General features: G+C 42.6%; 1 protein-coding gene across 9 annotated transcripts in view; it reads left to right on the plus strand.

The window, feature by feature from the left end:
* The first annotated feature begins 7,124 nt into the window (after positions 1 to 7,124).
* Positions 7,125 to 15,589, plus strand: part of GRM7 (glutamate metabotropic receptor 7) — a 935,325-nt gene continuing 926,860 nt past the window's right edge. For 6 of the 9 annotated variants that reach the window (XR_003507723.1, XR_003507725.1, XM_027522339.1 and 3 more), the window contains exon 1: positions 7,126 to 8,046. Coding sequence is in view for 5 of the 9 variants with exons in the window: in XM_027522339.1 (XP_027378140.1) it covers positions 7,528 to 8,046 (519 nt within the window). In the remaining 4 variants the exon portion in view is untranslated. Of the gene's footprint in view, positions 8,047 to 15,589 lie in introns of all 9 variants that reach the window. The other 3 variants (XR_003507726.1, XR_003507724.1, XM_027522340.1) reach the window with 2 other exon arrangements.

Below are 15,589 nucleotides of genomic sequence, written 5' to 3' on the forward strand. Positions count from 1 at the left end.
TCATTTTGATACTGATTTTCTAGTTAATGCCATTGTTATGAGAATGAGTTCAATCATTTTAAGTGTACTGAGACTTGTTTATAGAACAATATGTGGTCTATCTTGAACAGTGTTCAAGTTCATCTTTCTTATCTTTTGCAGTGTATAACTGCTGTTATACACATGCAGTGAATTACAAATAATGTATTTTTCAGCTCTAGACATTCCATTTATCTATATATTTTTCACTTCTCTCCATGCATTCATGTTTCCCTCAAATGTTTGAAGATCTTTACACTAGCTGTTTATATTTATTTCCTGTTGCTGTGTCACAAACCACCACACATTTAGTGACTTAAAAACAATACTTATCTATCTCACAGTGCTGTGCTGTGCTATGCTTAGTCACTCAGTCATATTTGACTCTTTGCAACCCCATGGACTGAAGCCCACCAGGCTCCTCTGTCCATGGGGATTCTCCAGGCAAGAATACTGGAGTGGGTTGCCATGCTGTCCTCCAGGGGAACTTCCCAACTCAGGAATCGAACCCAGGTCTCCCACACTGCAGGCAGATTCTTTACCAGCTGAGCTACCAAAGAATCTCAGTATCTTAGAGTAGAGATGGTAATATGATTTTTATCTTTGTTTTGTTTATGTGGTATATCTCATTGATTGATTTACTGATACTTAACCATCCTTGTATCCTCAGGATAAATCTCATTTGATTAATGTTTCTGACGCTTTTAATGTATTTCTGAATTCGATTTGCTAATATTTTGTTGAGGAACTTTGCATCTGTGTTCATTGGTGTTATTGGCTTGTAATTTTCTTTCTTTGTGGTTTCTTTGCCTGGTCTGGTAGCAGTGTGAAACTAGCCCTAGAGAATTATTTCAGAGTGTTTCTTCTGCAGTTTTTTGGAATAGTTTGAGAAGGGTGGGGATTAAGTCTTCTTTAAATGTTTAAAATAGTTCACCTTGGAAAGCTCTCTGGTCCTAGACTTATGTTAGCTGGGAGTGTTTTATTACTTATTTTGTGTCATTACTGGTGATTGGCCTGTACATATTTTCTATTCCTAGTTCAATCTTAAGAGATTGTAACATTTCTAGAAATTTGTCCACTTCTTCTAGAGTGTCCAGTGTATTGGGGTATAACTGTTTGTAGTAATCTCACGATTCTTTGTATTAGTAGTGTTAGTTGTAACTTCCCTTTCATTTGTTATTTATTTTGGTCTACTTTTGTTTTCTTTTTTTCTTAATGATTTTGGCTAAATCATTTTCTTAATGATTTTATATTTTCAGAGAACCAGGTCTTAGTTCTACTGATCTTTCTATTTTTAGTCTTTATTTCATTTATTTTATTTCTTCTCTGTTTTTTAGTATTTCTTTCCTTCTACTAACTGTGGGATTTATTCTTCTTTTTCTTGTTCCTTTCATTGTAAGGTTAGGGTGTTCATTTAAGATTTTTCATGTTTCTGCAATAGATGGTATTGCTATAAACTTCTCTCTTATTACTGCTTTTGTTGAATCCCATAGACTTTGCATCATTGTTTTTCTGTTTCATTTGATTATGAGATGAACATAAATTGTGCTTTTAAGATAATTTAAAAACTCACCCATTATACTGAAGCCTTCTTAACTTTTAATCTTAATTCCCACTTAACTGGTCATTTGAAGTCACTGCCATATCGACTTTTATATCATATGCTTAAGGCCTGGATTCATCTTAAGAGGTGGTTCTAAGACCACTACACACTCCATATTGTAGAGATTTAAACTTTCTATAGTTCATTCTCACAGGATTCTAAGAATCAGCAGCAATTTATTAATTATCTGCTTATTTTTAATCAATGGCAACCTAAATTAGTGTTCTCAATTTTGAGAGACTCAACTGGAGTGAATCACTAGCTTAAGTGAGGGATGGAATATACTGGTGAACAAATGGACTGTTCAAAGACAAATACAGCTTCAGGCATTGCCAGATCCAGAGTCTCAGATGACTCATCAAGATTCCCCTTTTTTCTCTGTATCTTTGATGTTCTTCTTTTTATGGGTGGATTTTATTCTTAGATGAGCTTTATCCATGTGATGGAAAAGACAGCTAATGGAAGTTCCCGTTTCTATCTTCATAAGAAAGAAGTCAAAAGGAATCGATCTGCCTTGTCTAAGTATTGGCAAATCTCAGGTCCTTTACCTATCCTCAAACTCTTCAGCAAGGGGAGAGAGGACTCAGTTTTGCCAACACTAGATGTGTGCCCACACCTGAGTTTGGATACCGCTGCTGCTGCTAAGTCACATCAGTCGTGTCCAACTCTGTGTGACCCCATAGATGGCAGCCCACCAGGCTCCGCCGTCCCTGGGATTCTCCAGGCAAGAACACTAGAGTGGGTTGCCATTTCCTTCTCCAATGCATGAAAGTGAAAAGTGAAAGTGAAGTCGCTCAGTCGTGTCTGACTCTTCGAGACCCCATGGACTGCAGCCCACCAGGCTTCCCCGTCCATGGGATTTTCCAGGCAAGAGTACTGGAGTGGAGTGCATGAGGTATTAAAGTTGACAGCTCCACCTCAGCTCATAGAGACCTGGAGGAATTCTTTACCAGAGAAATAGCTCATGAGGTTACTAAAGGAACATAAGGAATATTCCAGCCCCTATTAACTTAGGGAAATGTACAAAACTAAAGCTCCTTAACAAGATGGAATCGGGAAATAGATGGAATTAGTGATACAGATGTCTACTACAAGTAAATATGATAGGAAAGTAAAACAGTTAAAATAGAATTTTTTCTGTTTCTCTCTCTCTCTTTCCCTCTCTCCAAGAAAAAAAAAAGCTGACCTTGACCTAGTAATGCAATACAAATGTAAGATTGTATTTCTATAGATAGCATATTGAAAAGTAGAGACATTACTTTGCCAACAAAGGTCCGTCTAGTCAAAGCTATGGTTTTTCCTGTGGTCATGTATGGATGTGAGAGTTGGACTGTGAAGAAGGCTGAGTGCCAAAGAATTGATGCTTTTGAACTGTGATGTTGGAGAAGACTCTTGAGAGTCCCTTGGACTGCAAGGAGATCCAACCAGTCCATTCTGAAGGAGATCAGCCCTCGGATTTCTTTGGAAGGAATGATGCTAAAGCTGAAACTCCAGTACTTTGGTCACCTCATGCAAAGAGTTGACTCATTGGAAAAGACTCTGATGCTGGGAGGAATTGGGGGCAGGAGGAGAAGGGGAGGACAGAGGATGAGATGGCTGGATGGCATCACTGACTCGATGGAAGCGAGTCTGGGTGAACTCCGGGAGTTGGTGATGGACAGGGAGGCCTGGCGTGCTGCGATTCATGGGGTCGAAAAGAGTCGGACATGACTGAGTGACTGAACTGAACTGAACTGTATTTTTATAAAAAGCTATGAATGGAGACATACATGAAGGATGGAAGAGTAGAAGAATAGCCAGAGTACTTTAGCAGCAGTAGCAAGAGTAGCAGCACTTAAGAAGGAAGACTTTGTAAACTACAAATTAGATTTAAATAGAGAAGGAATTGAAAATGGAGGCATTATTTTCTACAGAAGATGATGGGCATGGAGAACAACAAAGAAAATAAATAAAAGAGATGATTGACAAAATACATTGGTAAGAATGTAAGTTAGGACTGAGTCCTTAACTTTCATTTTTATTAATCTCTCCGTGAAGATAGATAAGTGACTACACAAATCCAAGCCTGTGGACACACTTTATAATTATGATCATTGTGCTTAAAACCAGATTCTTCTTTAATTGAATATTACACTAAAACAATGAATGGCCAAGTTGTAATCACTCTTACACAAAGATTTTCCATTTATATAATCTCAAACAAAACAAAACAAATTCTATGTCACCTGTCAAGTTCCAGACCCTATGCACTGTGGTTGAAGATAAAAAGATTTTGCAAGCTCAGCATCACTTTCCTGTTTGTCTGGAGCAGTCACCCTTAATCTTCTCTTCAGGTCCTGACCATCCTCAACCAGCTTATGACAATGATGATGGCTTCTGTTATTGGGCCAGCTATAAACACTTGATTCAGGAAGAACCAATTAAAGCCTGCCTTTACAGTTGATCAAGAGCCATGAAATTATAGCATTTTAATCTTATGCAATTTTTGTAAAACAAAATTATTTCAAAATCTACTAATTATCCTTTAAGTTCTAGAAAGTACATTCTGTGACTAAGAGGACAACAATTTATCTGCCATCATTTCTGCTCTGCCCACTGTATGTTTCTGTCACTGTGATAGAAAAGCAGTGGGAAATGGCAAAAACCAGTTCTGATTCATTCAACACATGAGTGCTTCTTAGGTACAAAACACCATTCTGAACATTGCCCTGGATGAAAAGATAAATAATACCCAGCCCTTACCCTCAAGGATCTTACAATTTGGCAAGGGAAATAAAACATGCATATAGATGACTGCAATAAAAGAAGATAATGATTACTGCCAGATGTTTGGGGAGACTGAGCAGAGCAAAGAGACAGCACAGAAAAAGGCAACATTCAATAGTCAGCCAAGAACTATTTGTTGAACAGTTGCAAGATGTGAGCTGGAAATGGAAGAGGAGAACATAGACATTCACACGGGCAACTGAAAAAGTCAACTGATATTACTTGTAACACAGCTCTCCAAATATATTTTTGGCACCAAGTTCCCAATATATAGCCTTAAATTAAAAACTCAATGAGGATATAGCCTCTGTCAAGTATAGCCTGAGGTACTGATGCCTAAATACTAGGATCACCATTTGTATGTTCCCAAGTATACCTTTCTATTGCTTTGCTTCTTCCCCCTTTCCAAATTAGCTAATTCTACCTTAATAGGATACCTAGTCTACCTGTTCCATCCTTCTTGTTCCTATATAGTAGAATAGGTGAATTACAAGAGGATTTTTAACTTCAAACAACCAAAATAAAATATTACATAACTGGGAAAAAAAGGCATGTGTGGATCCAAGAGTTCACGTGTTTTAATCAGGCCCCTATCTCTCTCTTCCCCAGCCTTTCTTCTCTCTTCCTTTTCACCTCTCTGGTATCTCTCATTAGAGGATTCAAGTATCTCCGTCTATGTAGCAGCTTCTAGTACAGCTACAGGCTTATACCCTCACAGCTCCAGGGTGGCTGGAAGGAGGCGGGGCCATCGCAGGCAGCGTAAGGTGGCACTTACGTACACTTTATGTAGCAGAGCATAACATCTATGAATGATGGATAATCACACTGTATACAGCGGTAGATTCTTATATTTATAATTTATTATAGTACTGTTTCCTTGAAAATGGCAGTAAAATGTACAAAATCAAATAGTATAACATTGTCCAAAAAATATGCAAAAAGCAATTTCAGGAAAGGGGCCCCTTTTTCTTCTAACTCTGGCACAGTGTCTATTGGACCATGGTAGTTCTGTGTGGCTATCCAAGTTGTCCCACCAGGAGTCCAAGGATTAGCTATGCATGACCATGGTTGGCCTCCGTTTACATCCTTGAACTCATCACTGTAACCAGAAGGTTTTTGTTTTTCGTCCTCAAACTTTAAATACTGAAACCTGCAGGAGGGGCAATATCTGAAAAGAAATTAATGGACTGGACTGTCCCTAGAAGGAAGATAAGTAGGTGATTAAAAGGAAAAAAAATAAGTCCTCTGTATCAGGAAATGTTTGGCCATCAGAAAACAGGTGTTGTGACCCATAAAGGAACAGAGGATATTGATCTAAAAACACTACCATGGCTAAAGGGGTGTGGCCTATTTTTAACAGAGGATTTGAGAGTTAAAAGATAAGTTGTAGAACATTCAATTCAGTTTCCTTATTTTATTGATGGAGAAACTAAAACCGAGACACAGGAACAGACATGCCAAGGTAACACAGGTGGCTGATGGAAGATACAGCTGCTCATGTTCTGACTTTTTAGGTTTATGTGTTGTGTGTGTGTGTGTATTTTGTACAAGGACATTTTTCTTTAGAACATTAACATTAAAATAAAAAGATAGTCTTGTTTTTGGTTGTCTCTCCACCCTCGATTCAATGTAAGATGGTTTTGCTGCACTCCAACAGTAAGCCACAGAAAGAGTTGAGTTCACCATATGGAGTACACTTTGGTACCACGGACAGAGACATTGCCTTTCTGTAAGCAGGAAAGACAATGTCTAGGGCCACTTGTTGCTTTAAGGGGCCAAGTTTGAGTTGGACCTGAAGGAGGGAACACCTTTGAAAAACAGCTTCCTAACTGCACTAAAAACTGCTCTGGCATCCTGTTTCTTTCCCCTCCCCCCACATCTTCAGTCAGGGAAAAAAAAAAAAAGAATAGCATACTGGATTGATGGGGAGATTTCTGTCTAACCCTCTTTCTTCCTCCGACTGTCATCTCTTCCTTGCTATTTTCTGTCCTCGAAAACCTGACTCCAGCCCAAAAGTATCTCTAGAAGTGGGTAGGAGGGAGCCTTCCACCTGTCAACGCTAGAGGAGAAGGTGCGCTCTGAGGAGTTCTCAGTTGTTCCATCTCTTGCAATGAGAGGAAGAAAAGGAGTGAATCCGCCAGATTTGCTGGAGATCAGGGTTAGTTAGTTCGTCCAGCTCCGGTCACAGTAACCCCTGTAGACCAAGGCTGCACTTCCATTCCCAGCGTTTCTCGTTGTCTTTCCTTACAGGCTAGCCCAGTGTCTGGCTCCAGAGAAGTGTCTGGTTAAAGGTTCTTTACGTCATAAATCAGGTTCCTGTGTGTATGTGTGTTTTTCTTACACAAAACTGGTATAGACGGATTAGCAGTAGAGACTAGGGTCTCCCTACTTCTCTTCACCCTCGACCACAGCATCTTGAACTACCTTGCATTCTCCCGGAGCTCACAGCTCCGGCTCCGACCTCAGGGTTGGGAGCAGTCAGCCCCAGACAGCACCGCCCTGTCCCGGGGCCGAGGCCACCAGTGCCTCGAATGTGTGTGTCAGTGCAGGCGGGCAAGCCAGAGGCTTCTACACTGAGACAGGAGCAGGAATTCAGCTTTCGCTTGCGATCTGCAATCCCCAGATTCCCTGGGGACCGCGAAACTCCCAATCGGAGGCAGCCGCCCCCCCTGCTCCAAGCCGCCCACCCATTCCCCCCTTTACCTCCTCACGCAGCCCCTCCCTGCGTGATGATGCAAACCAGTGGGGAGGGCGGGCTCTGAGAAGGGTGGGGAGAGCCGGAGAGCGAGCGAGGGTGGGAGGGAGTGGGAGGAGGAGGAGAGGGAGCCGAACGACCATTTAAAGCGATAGCAATCCGTGCCCTCTCCCTAGTGCTGGGCTGTTGGAGAGCTCGAGCTGCAAACCGCGGAGCGCGAGCGCGAGCGCGGCGCGCCGGCCGGGGAACCCCAGAGCGCACGGCACCCCAAGCTGGCAGGCTCCGCGGGACCCCCTACCCTCGTCGGCTGCCCCTCCCCGGGCGCCCCCACCGTCCTCGCCAGCAGGAGCTCCTGGGCTTCCCACGAGGAGCTCACCCCAAGGAGCCCGAACCCCGGCGAGCCCGCCACCGTCCCCTCCAGCGCCGCCGCAGCCGCTGGAGCAGCATGGTCCAGCTGGGGAAGCTGCTCCGCGTCCTGACTTTGATGAAGTTCCCCTGCTGCGTGCTGGAGGTGCTCCTGTGCGCGCTGGCGGCGGCGGCGCGCGGCCAGGAGATGTACGCCCCGCACTCCATCCGGATCGAGGGGGACGTCACCCTCGGGGGGCTGTTCCCGGTGCACGCGAAGGGTCCCAGCGGAGTGCCCTGCGGCGACATCAAGAGGGAGAACGGGATCCACAGGCTGGAAGCGATGCTCTACGCCCTGGACCAGATCAACAGCGATCCCAACCTGCTGCCCAACGTGACGCTGGGCGCGCGGATCCTGGACACTTGTTCCAGGGACACTTACGCGCTCGAACAGTCGCTCACTTTCGTCCAGGCGCTCATCCAGAAGGACACCTCCGACGTGCGCTGCACCAACGGCGAGCCTCCAGTTTTCGTCAAGCCTGAGAAAGTAGTTGGAGTGATTGGGGCTTCGGGGAGTTCGGTCTCCATCATGGTAGCCAACATCCTGAGGCTTTTCCAGGTAGGGGGGCGCTCCCACTGGGGCAGAGCGCGCTGTAGCTCCCCGCGCTCTTAATTCTAAAAAAACCACTGGCTAGGACTTGAGGGGCGCGGGGTCAGGTCAGCCTTCGCTCATTGCCACCCTGGAGATCCTGCCGAATCCCTCCCGCCCCACGCGAGGAGGTACTTTCCCCGTTGGGTTCATTTCCCTTTCATCTCTCCCCTGTCCGCGCTCCACTCCATCCGGCTTGACACCCTGGATTTATGGCCCCATTTACAAGAAGCAATCTGCGAAAAACAAGGCGATGATTTAAATGGGTTTGCATTTGAGTGAAATATGGTCCAAAAACTGGCTCGTAAAAGTGCCAGGCTCCTGTGAGAGCCGGTTCAGCGCAAGGAATTTGAAAGATGAGAAGACGCCTCGAAACTGGGCATTTCTCAACTCCCAGCTTCCCAGTCCCATGCCACCCGGCAAGACGCAGCTCCCCAGGAAAATGTCGAGAAAAGATTAGGGGGGCACTTCTTAGACCGAGGGCTAGGTCTTCACCTGCATCTGAATGTTAATTGCCCATTTCTCCCAGGTCGGATTTCCCGACCTGTAGCCTGTCTTTGAGAAGGCATGGGGCAGAAGACGAGGGGGACGGCCCCCAAGTGGGGAGAGGCCACCCACAGACGTGACCCCCAAGTGATTTGCTCTGGGCAGTTTGCACCGTCTAAATTGCATTTGCAATCCAGCCACTGGCAGGAGCTGGGCGATCAGCTTTCTACTCTTGCCTTTCGGAGCCCAGAGATGAGCTCATGCTAACTGCGAAACAAAATAGCTTTCTCTGTCTCCTCCCTCCGCCCATCCTTTCCCACGACCTCCCTAACGCAACCCCCCAACCCAATCCTGGGCTTTGAGGACGATTCTCAGAGGCAGGCGAGAAGGCACCTGGAGGGAGGCAGTAGGGTGCGATGAGCAAGGCTGGGCGTTCCTCCTGCTGGGGTGCAAGAGGGCGACGGCGAAAATGGGAGAAGGCGGATGGGGCAGCTGAGTGATGGGTTGGTTAGTCTACTGCAGTGCTCTCTCTCGCCGCCTGCTCCCGGAGCCTCAGCCCCAGGGCTCGTGCGCTGCACTGGGTATAAATGGATGGCTGTGAATTAAAAAATTGAATTTCAGGGTCCGCGTGACTATGGGTTCCCTTTTCCTTGTTTCTCTGTCTTTCTCACTGTCTCTCTTTCTCTCCTCGTGTCTCTTTCTCCGTGCTTTTTTTCCCCTCCTCTATTTTTAATCCCCCCTTTCAATTTCTGCCTCTCTTCTCTTTCTCTACCTTTATTTCCAAGGTTTGTTGTTGTCGTTGTTCATCTCTATCTGGAAGTGACATTTTTTTTTTTTTTTTTAATGCACAGCTCTCTCCCGGCCTGATAGTAGCCAAACTCCCTCAATCCCTTCTGAAGATCTTCTGTCTGGCCCTTATGCTCACCCTGTCTAGAGAGTTGGCTCCCTCTCAAATGCCTTTCCCTAAGGGTGTTGGGTTTCTGGAGGGGACTCTGGGTGAGAGTGCAGCCATCACCCCCGTCTGCTCCCAGGAGTATGAAGTTTGTGTTTGTGCCAGTAAGAGGGGTGCCTGTCCAAAGCTGCAACCTGGTATGGACCCTCTGATCCTGTGAGCATCCTTAGTCCCTCCCTAGGATGCCATCACAAAGATCTCTAGATGTTTGCAAACCCTAAAGTGCTTGGGGAGGAAGCCTTCACTTTGAGTTGATGCGTTCAAGAAGAGCCTGAATTGTTGTAAGCAAAACCCAGAAGCAATTCCTTTACCTCTGAGGTTAAGCCAGAGAACCTGAGGAGGCAGTCCTGTAAAGGAGGATGAGGCCAGAGGTCGCCTGAAAACCACAGAGGTGACTCACAGAATTTTAACTGGAGCTCTGGGATTTGAAGGCCCATTTGCTCTTTGACATTTTTTTCTTTTATTAATTATTTTACTGCCTATTTCTCTCTTCCCTCAGAGCTTGGGCAATACTGCAGATCGGCCTGCATGTCTAAAACAGTGAAATCTTAAAGTCAAGAGAGAGCTTGCAGACTAGGCTCACGGATTGTGTTTGCTGAAAAAGATTCCAGGGGGAGCTGATTCCTTCTCTGGTGTGTGGACCTGAGGCCGTTGCAAGAAAAGAAAACGCTTGCCTTGTGCTTAGTTCCCCCATTCCCTGGGCTGGGAAGGAAAGGAACTGAATGCCAGTGTTAGCAGTGTGGGTTGGGACCAAAACCATTCAGAGAAAACACTGTCATTTTCCTCTAATTTGCAAATTACAGCTATTCATGTTGGACTAAACAGCAGAGGGAAAAGAACCCCCAGTTTTCACCTGTATTTATTGAGAAGAGGCTGATAGTAGGAGGGATGCAGCAACTTGTCGCTTGTGCTTTGAGCTCGGTATAAGCGTTGGTGTGGCCATCCCAGTTAACCATTGCCCATGTTTAAATATATATAGAGAGATTTCGACAGTCTCTTCCAATAGCCTTTTTTTTTTTTCTTGCATGTGATCTTAGAAACTCATGGCGTGCAAGTCCAACCCCCAGTTTCCCAGCCTCTGTAAAACTGCAAAATGAATAGAGAAAACAGTGGAACACAGACCCATTGTTCAAAGGCACAGTCACTTTGGGGAGAGAGGACAAGAATGGTGGGTGCAGTCTTCTCTGGGATTGCAGAGTTCAGCTCAATTAAGATTGTCCTATATAAAAGAAACTCCTCTAAATGATTGAATTCTTAGTTCTCCAGAGATTCAGGTTTTCTTTTGCCTGGTCACTGTGGGTTGCTGTGGGGGAATATGCCAAACCGATCACTTGAGATAAAAATTTATGGTGAGATAAACTTCTAGGTGGGGGGAAGGAATACTTAGTGACTTAAATGGGGATGCTAAGTACTGAGGGTTGGGGGAAGGAGTAAGAAGATAGTAATAGATGTAACAAATGCTGCAGCTGCCAGCAAAGCCTGGAATGAAGTTCTTTCATGAAAATGAGGACCAGGGCAAGATTGAGTACTCAGATGTAAATAGTGTCTCTGACTTGGAATCCTCCTCTGCCTGCTGGTGGGCCAGAGCTGAGTGAGTGCTCTCTCTCCTCTGTATGCACACTGTGTTGGTTAGTCAGTGACATGTCAGAGCACAGGAATCATACCCAGTGGATCTTTCAAATCCAGGAATTTGAGGCTAATGAAATTAGTGTGTGGCCAGGGCTCTGCCAACTAGAATTAAGTCACTGCAACAGCCCTGCAATGCATTTTCAGCCTGAAAGAAGCATCAGGGAGGCATTTCTAGAGATTTGTTTCTGAGCCTGTACAAAATAATACTCTCCTAATGCTAAGAAAGATTAAATGTAAATTAATATTGACTATGAGTAACATATTTTTAAAAAATGATCACAGAGTGGGGGATGGCTTAAAAGTGAAGAGCTTACATAATGTGATGTCCAAAAAATAAATCTCCCCTGACCACTGTTTCATGGGCTATAAGTAAGATATATTATAGTGGAAAGTAATGGGAACGTTTTTATTCAAGGCTTCTCTGCTATTGACTTGAGAGCAAACACTCTGAGAGTATAAATTACTCTTGCTGTGTCCTGACTCTGAATGAACAATATTTCATGTTCAGTGACGTGGTCTAAGCTATAGACTTGGGATTGAATGGCATCTGTTTCGGTTGTTTTGTCCTCTCAGGGGCAACTAGATAGAACAAAGTGGTCAACTTGACCCTTGTGGAAGCATATTGCAAATCTAAACCTGAGGCCCTGGTACCATAAATGAAATGCATTTGTAAATTTGTGTTTTCCTTCTGCTCATTGATGCTTGAATATAATCTCAAACTTGGGGGGCAGCATTTTATACATAAGTACAAGGTTTTCTTGCTTCTTTCTTTCTCTCTCTCTTTCTGCAGCTTATGTAATTGATAGAACTGGGCACCTAGGATAATGTGGTGTTACTATAGTGGGAATAAAAAAAAAACTCTTACTCTTAAAAAAAATTCACAGATATAGGTGTCAGTGCCATTTGGAAGAGTCTCTATAACAATTTCTGTCTCCACATTTACTGTGTTTCGGCAAATTTACCTAACAGATGGTGAGTGGGCAATTTTTAAAGGGGCATTTTTTAAAAGAGCAGAAAGGGAAGGAATAGAGACAGGCACATACTATATCTGAAGATACCTCCACAAGTATTTTATGTATATATATATATACACACACACACACACACATACATATATATATATATAAACACACACATATACATGCATATATATACTTATACAATTAAAAAGTCTTTGGATATTTTTTTTTCTTCAAGAATTACTGAGATAATGGCTTACTTCAATTTCACAAACATTTAGGATTTAGCAGATTATAAATGCTCTCTTTGTTACAGATAGAAGTTGTATCATGGATTTAAAAGACCACAGTCAATTACACAAAGTGTACTCTAGTCTCAATCCTGCCATTAATTAGCTGTGTTACCTTAGGTCATTCAGTTTTTCCAGGCCTCATTTTTCTCATCAGATATTTATTTTAAAAAAAATGTACTGACGTTTCTAATCTCTGTGTCACAGTTTAGTTTGGAGAAAATCTGTTCTTGTCCAAGCTCCATGATGTCGTATTTCCAGCTCCAGCTTTGAACTTTGAGTGAGTTTGGGGCAACTTTTTAATGATCTTTTCACACAGCTATTTTAGCTAATATTAGTCTAGCTGATTTCACCACTCAAACTTTTTCTTGTGTTCTTCTACCAGTGTGTGCCTTAGTCATATGTATCAAGGCTATTGCAGGAAAAATTGCCTCCTGGGTCAGCTTCCTACGTGGTCATATGACACAGGGCAGGGAGTGGGGACTGTGGATTTTACAGAAGCTGATACAGTTTTCATTATCCACGTCCTCTCCCCTTTCATCTTGCAAAAACAGCAGGCTTTTCTTGGAGAACTGCCAGATAATGACATCCTGCCTCCTCTCTGGCCCTGGGGATGAGTCACAGCAGGTGATTGGTTCATGTGTGGGCATCTAAGTCTCTCGGACTCCTCCTTGAGATTTCTCTCAAAGAAGGATGAAGAAAAAAAGTCTTTTCTCTGTGGAATTTCTAAGCTAAGGAGCCATGTCTCTGGGACTCCCAGTGATCATCCAGCACAAGAAGAGATCTTCTGTAACATAAAGTCTTGCAGAGGTAAGCAGGGCTGAGTGATGGAGAGAAAGCTGGAATTCTGTTGATACTCTGGAACTCCCAAATCCAACTTTGTCTGAATATTTGGCAGCACCCCTGAATTTCCAGTACTTGTCCCTTGAGGTTGTTCTTGTTTGTTTCTGTTTTCAAATTTCCTTTGATGATTTTGAGTTTGTTTTCAGCTGTGTTCAGCTGAAAGCATCATAGCTAAAAGAGCTAATCTTCATTAATGTCAAGTTTGCTTATTGACATTCCTTAGACAAAAAATAATAACTGATATTTTGTTTCAGGAAAATCCGTATAGCCCAGGTTTGAGATATATGAAACTTTGCATCCTCCCCAACTCTATCCAACATTTATTGTTTTACCTTTAAGCATTTATGGAGAAGGAAATGGCAACCCACTCCAGTACCCTTGCCTGGAAAATCCCGTGGACGGAGGAGCCTGGTAGGCTACAGTCCATGGTGTTGCAAAGAGTCAGACACGACTGAGCAACTTCACTTTTAAGTATCTGTGACCATGTATTTCCCATCTTGATGCAGCTGAGAAAGAGAGCAAATACTTCTGATGTAAGCCCTCCTGTTTGGAAGCTTTAGAACAATAGTTGATTCTTATCATTTAAGCAGATCTTTTGCTGATGTCTTCAGAGCACAGAAGCATTTTCATGGCATACTAGAGTACCAAGTACATTAAGCCTGCTCTGCTTCTCACTCTGTTTTAAATTAGTCAAAAAAAGAACACTCTCAAATACATTTTCCCAACAACTAAAATATACATGTGATTATGTTTAGAAGACATTTATGCAACATGTAGTTAGACTAATAAATTAATGAACCTTTTGCCAATTGGCACAGCAAATATATATGTTCAATGTACTTAATTAAAAAGAAGACAATAACCTATTTTTGCAGGCTAAATAATTACCTGAGAAGAGTATTGTGCCTGCACACTTAATATTATAGTATTTCATGCTTGACAAGTAATTTTCTTTCAGTTATATTTACTGCCAAATGTTTCTTGGATCAAGTTATTAAGTTATAAAGTCAAAAGTAAAATGATATGAAATTACAATGATAAAGGAAACATATCTCCCTTTATGAGAAGTTCTAATTTCTTTTCAATATTACTAGCAGTGACCACAGTACTCATTGGAGTTCTTACTGTGAGCCACTGTGTCATGTTTGTTTAGTTCTGACCGTAGTTCTGCAAAGGACGTATAATCACATTGTAAGTCTGAAGAAAGTGATTCTCATAGTCCAAAGTCACCTAGCTAGTAAGTGGCAAAGGCTAGATTCATCTTAGATTTGTCTGACAGTGTGTCGGTTGGTAGTGACTATGAGCACTGCTCAGCTGTTGCACCAAGAAGTGCTTAAAATAATCATAGATTTGCCTACCCTGAAACTGTAGTGATTTAAAGATATCAAAGTTGCTAATTGCTTAACCAAATCTAACATTTTATTTCATTTCTTTAGCAAAATTAATTCTGGGCACCCATAGAAACTTAAGCACACAAATCCTTATCTCCAAAGAACACATGCTTGTTTCCCATTATTCAACAGGTAGCCCTGTGCAGAGGTAATAAATATATAGTAGACTTTTCATACAAATAAATGAGAAAAGATGTTTCTTCTTGTCCTGATTCAGTGCCCATTCATTATGGATTATGATAGTTCTTCCTAAACTTTATTTCATTCACTCCACTCTTTCTATAAACTTCAAGTGAGGGAATCCATCATTCAGATATATGTGCAATGCGAGAGGACTGTATTAATACAATTTCTGGAAGTCAGGTTGATAGAGCACGGGAAGTATATCCTAATAAATGCAACATTAATGTTTGTGTGGGCCGTGAAATGAAGGGTAGGAGAGTTTCCAGTCTAATGGATTATTTTGTCTATGAAAGTGCTGCACCTTAATAGTCTTATAATTGGTCATTTACAGAGTCTTCCATCTCTGGGTTTTGTGCTTTATTTGCTCTGAGGCTGTTGATTCCTTTTCTCATTCTGGATGGGAGATAGCAATGGAGCCACTTCAGAGGGCTCAGCCTACCTTTTTGTGTTATTCTTCAGTTGAAAATACTTCTATTTGTTAAAGCGCTGTTTAAACATTTTTATCATGTTTTAAACTTGATTGTGTTCTGAAGGTATTAGCACAGGCAGACATAATGGGGGATGTTTTCCAGGAGAAAACATGCTTTTATCAAAGGAATTATCAGAATTTTCATGTAGAGATTAAGAATCAAATTCTAGAGTTAGATAGACCTGAATTAAAATTCATACTCATGACTTATTACCAACCTCATCTTGATCAAACAGATACCACATCTCTCTTTAATTTCCTTATCTTTGAAATGGGAACAAGAGAAGTGTGCCTGATGGAGTTATGCATAA

Source organism: Bos indicus x Bos taurus, chromosome 22 (genome assembly GCF_003369695.1).
Source record: "Bos indicus x Bos taurus breed Angus x Brahman F1 hybrid chromosome 22, Bos_hybrid_MaternalHap_v2.0, whole genome shotgun sequence".
Taxonomy (NCBI): domain Eukaryota; kingdom Metazoa; phylum Chordata; class Mammalia; order Artiodactyla; family Bovidae; genus Bos; species Bos indicus x Bos taurus.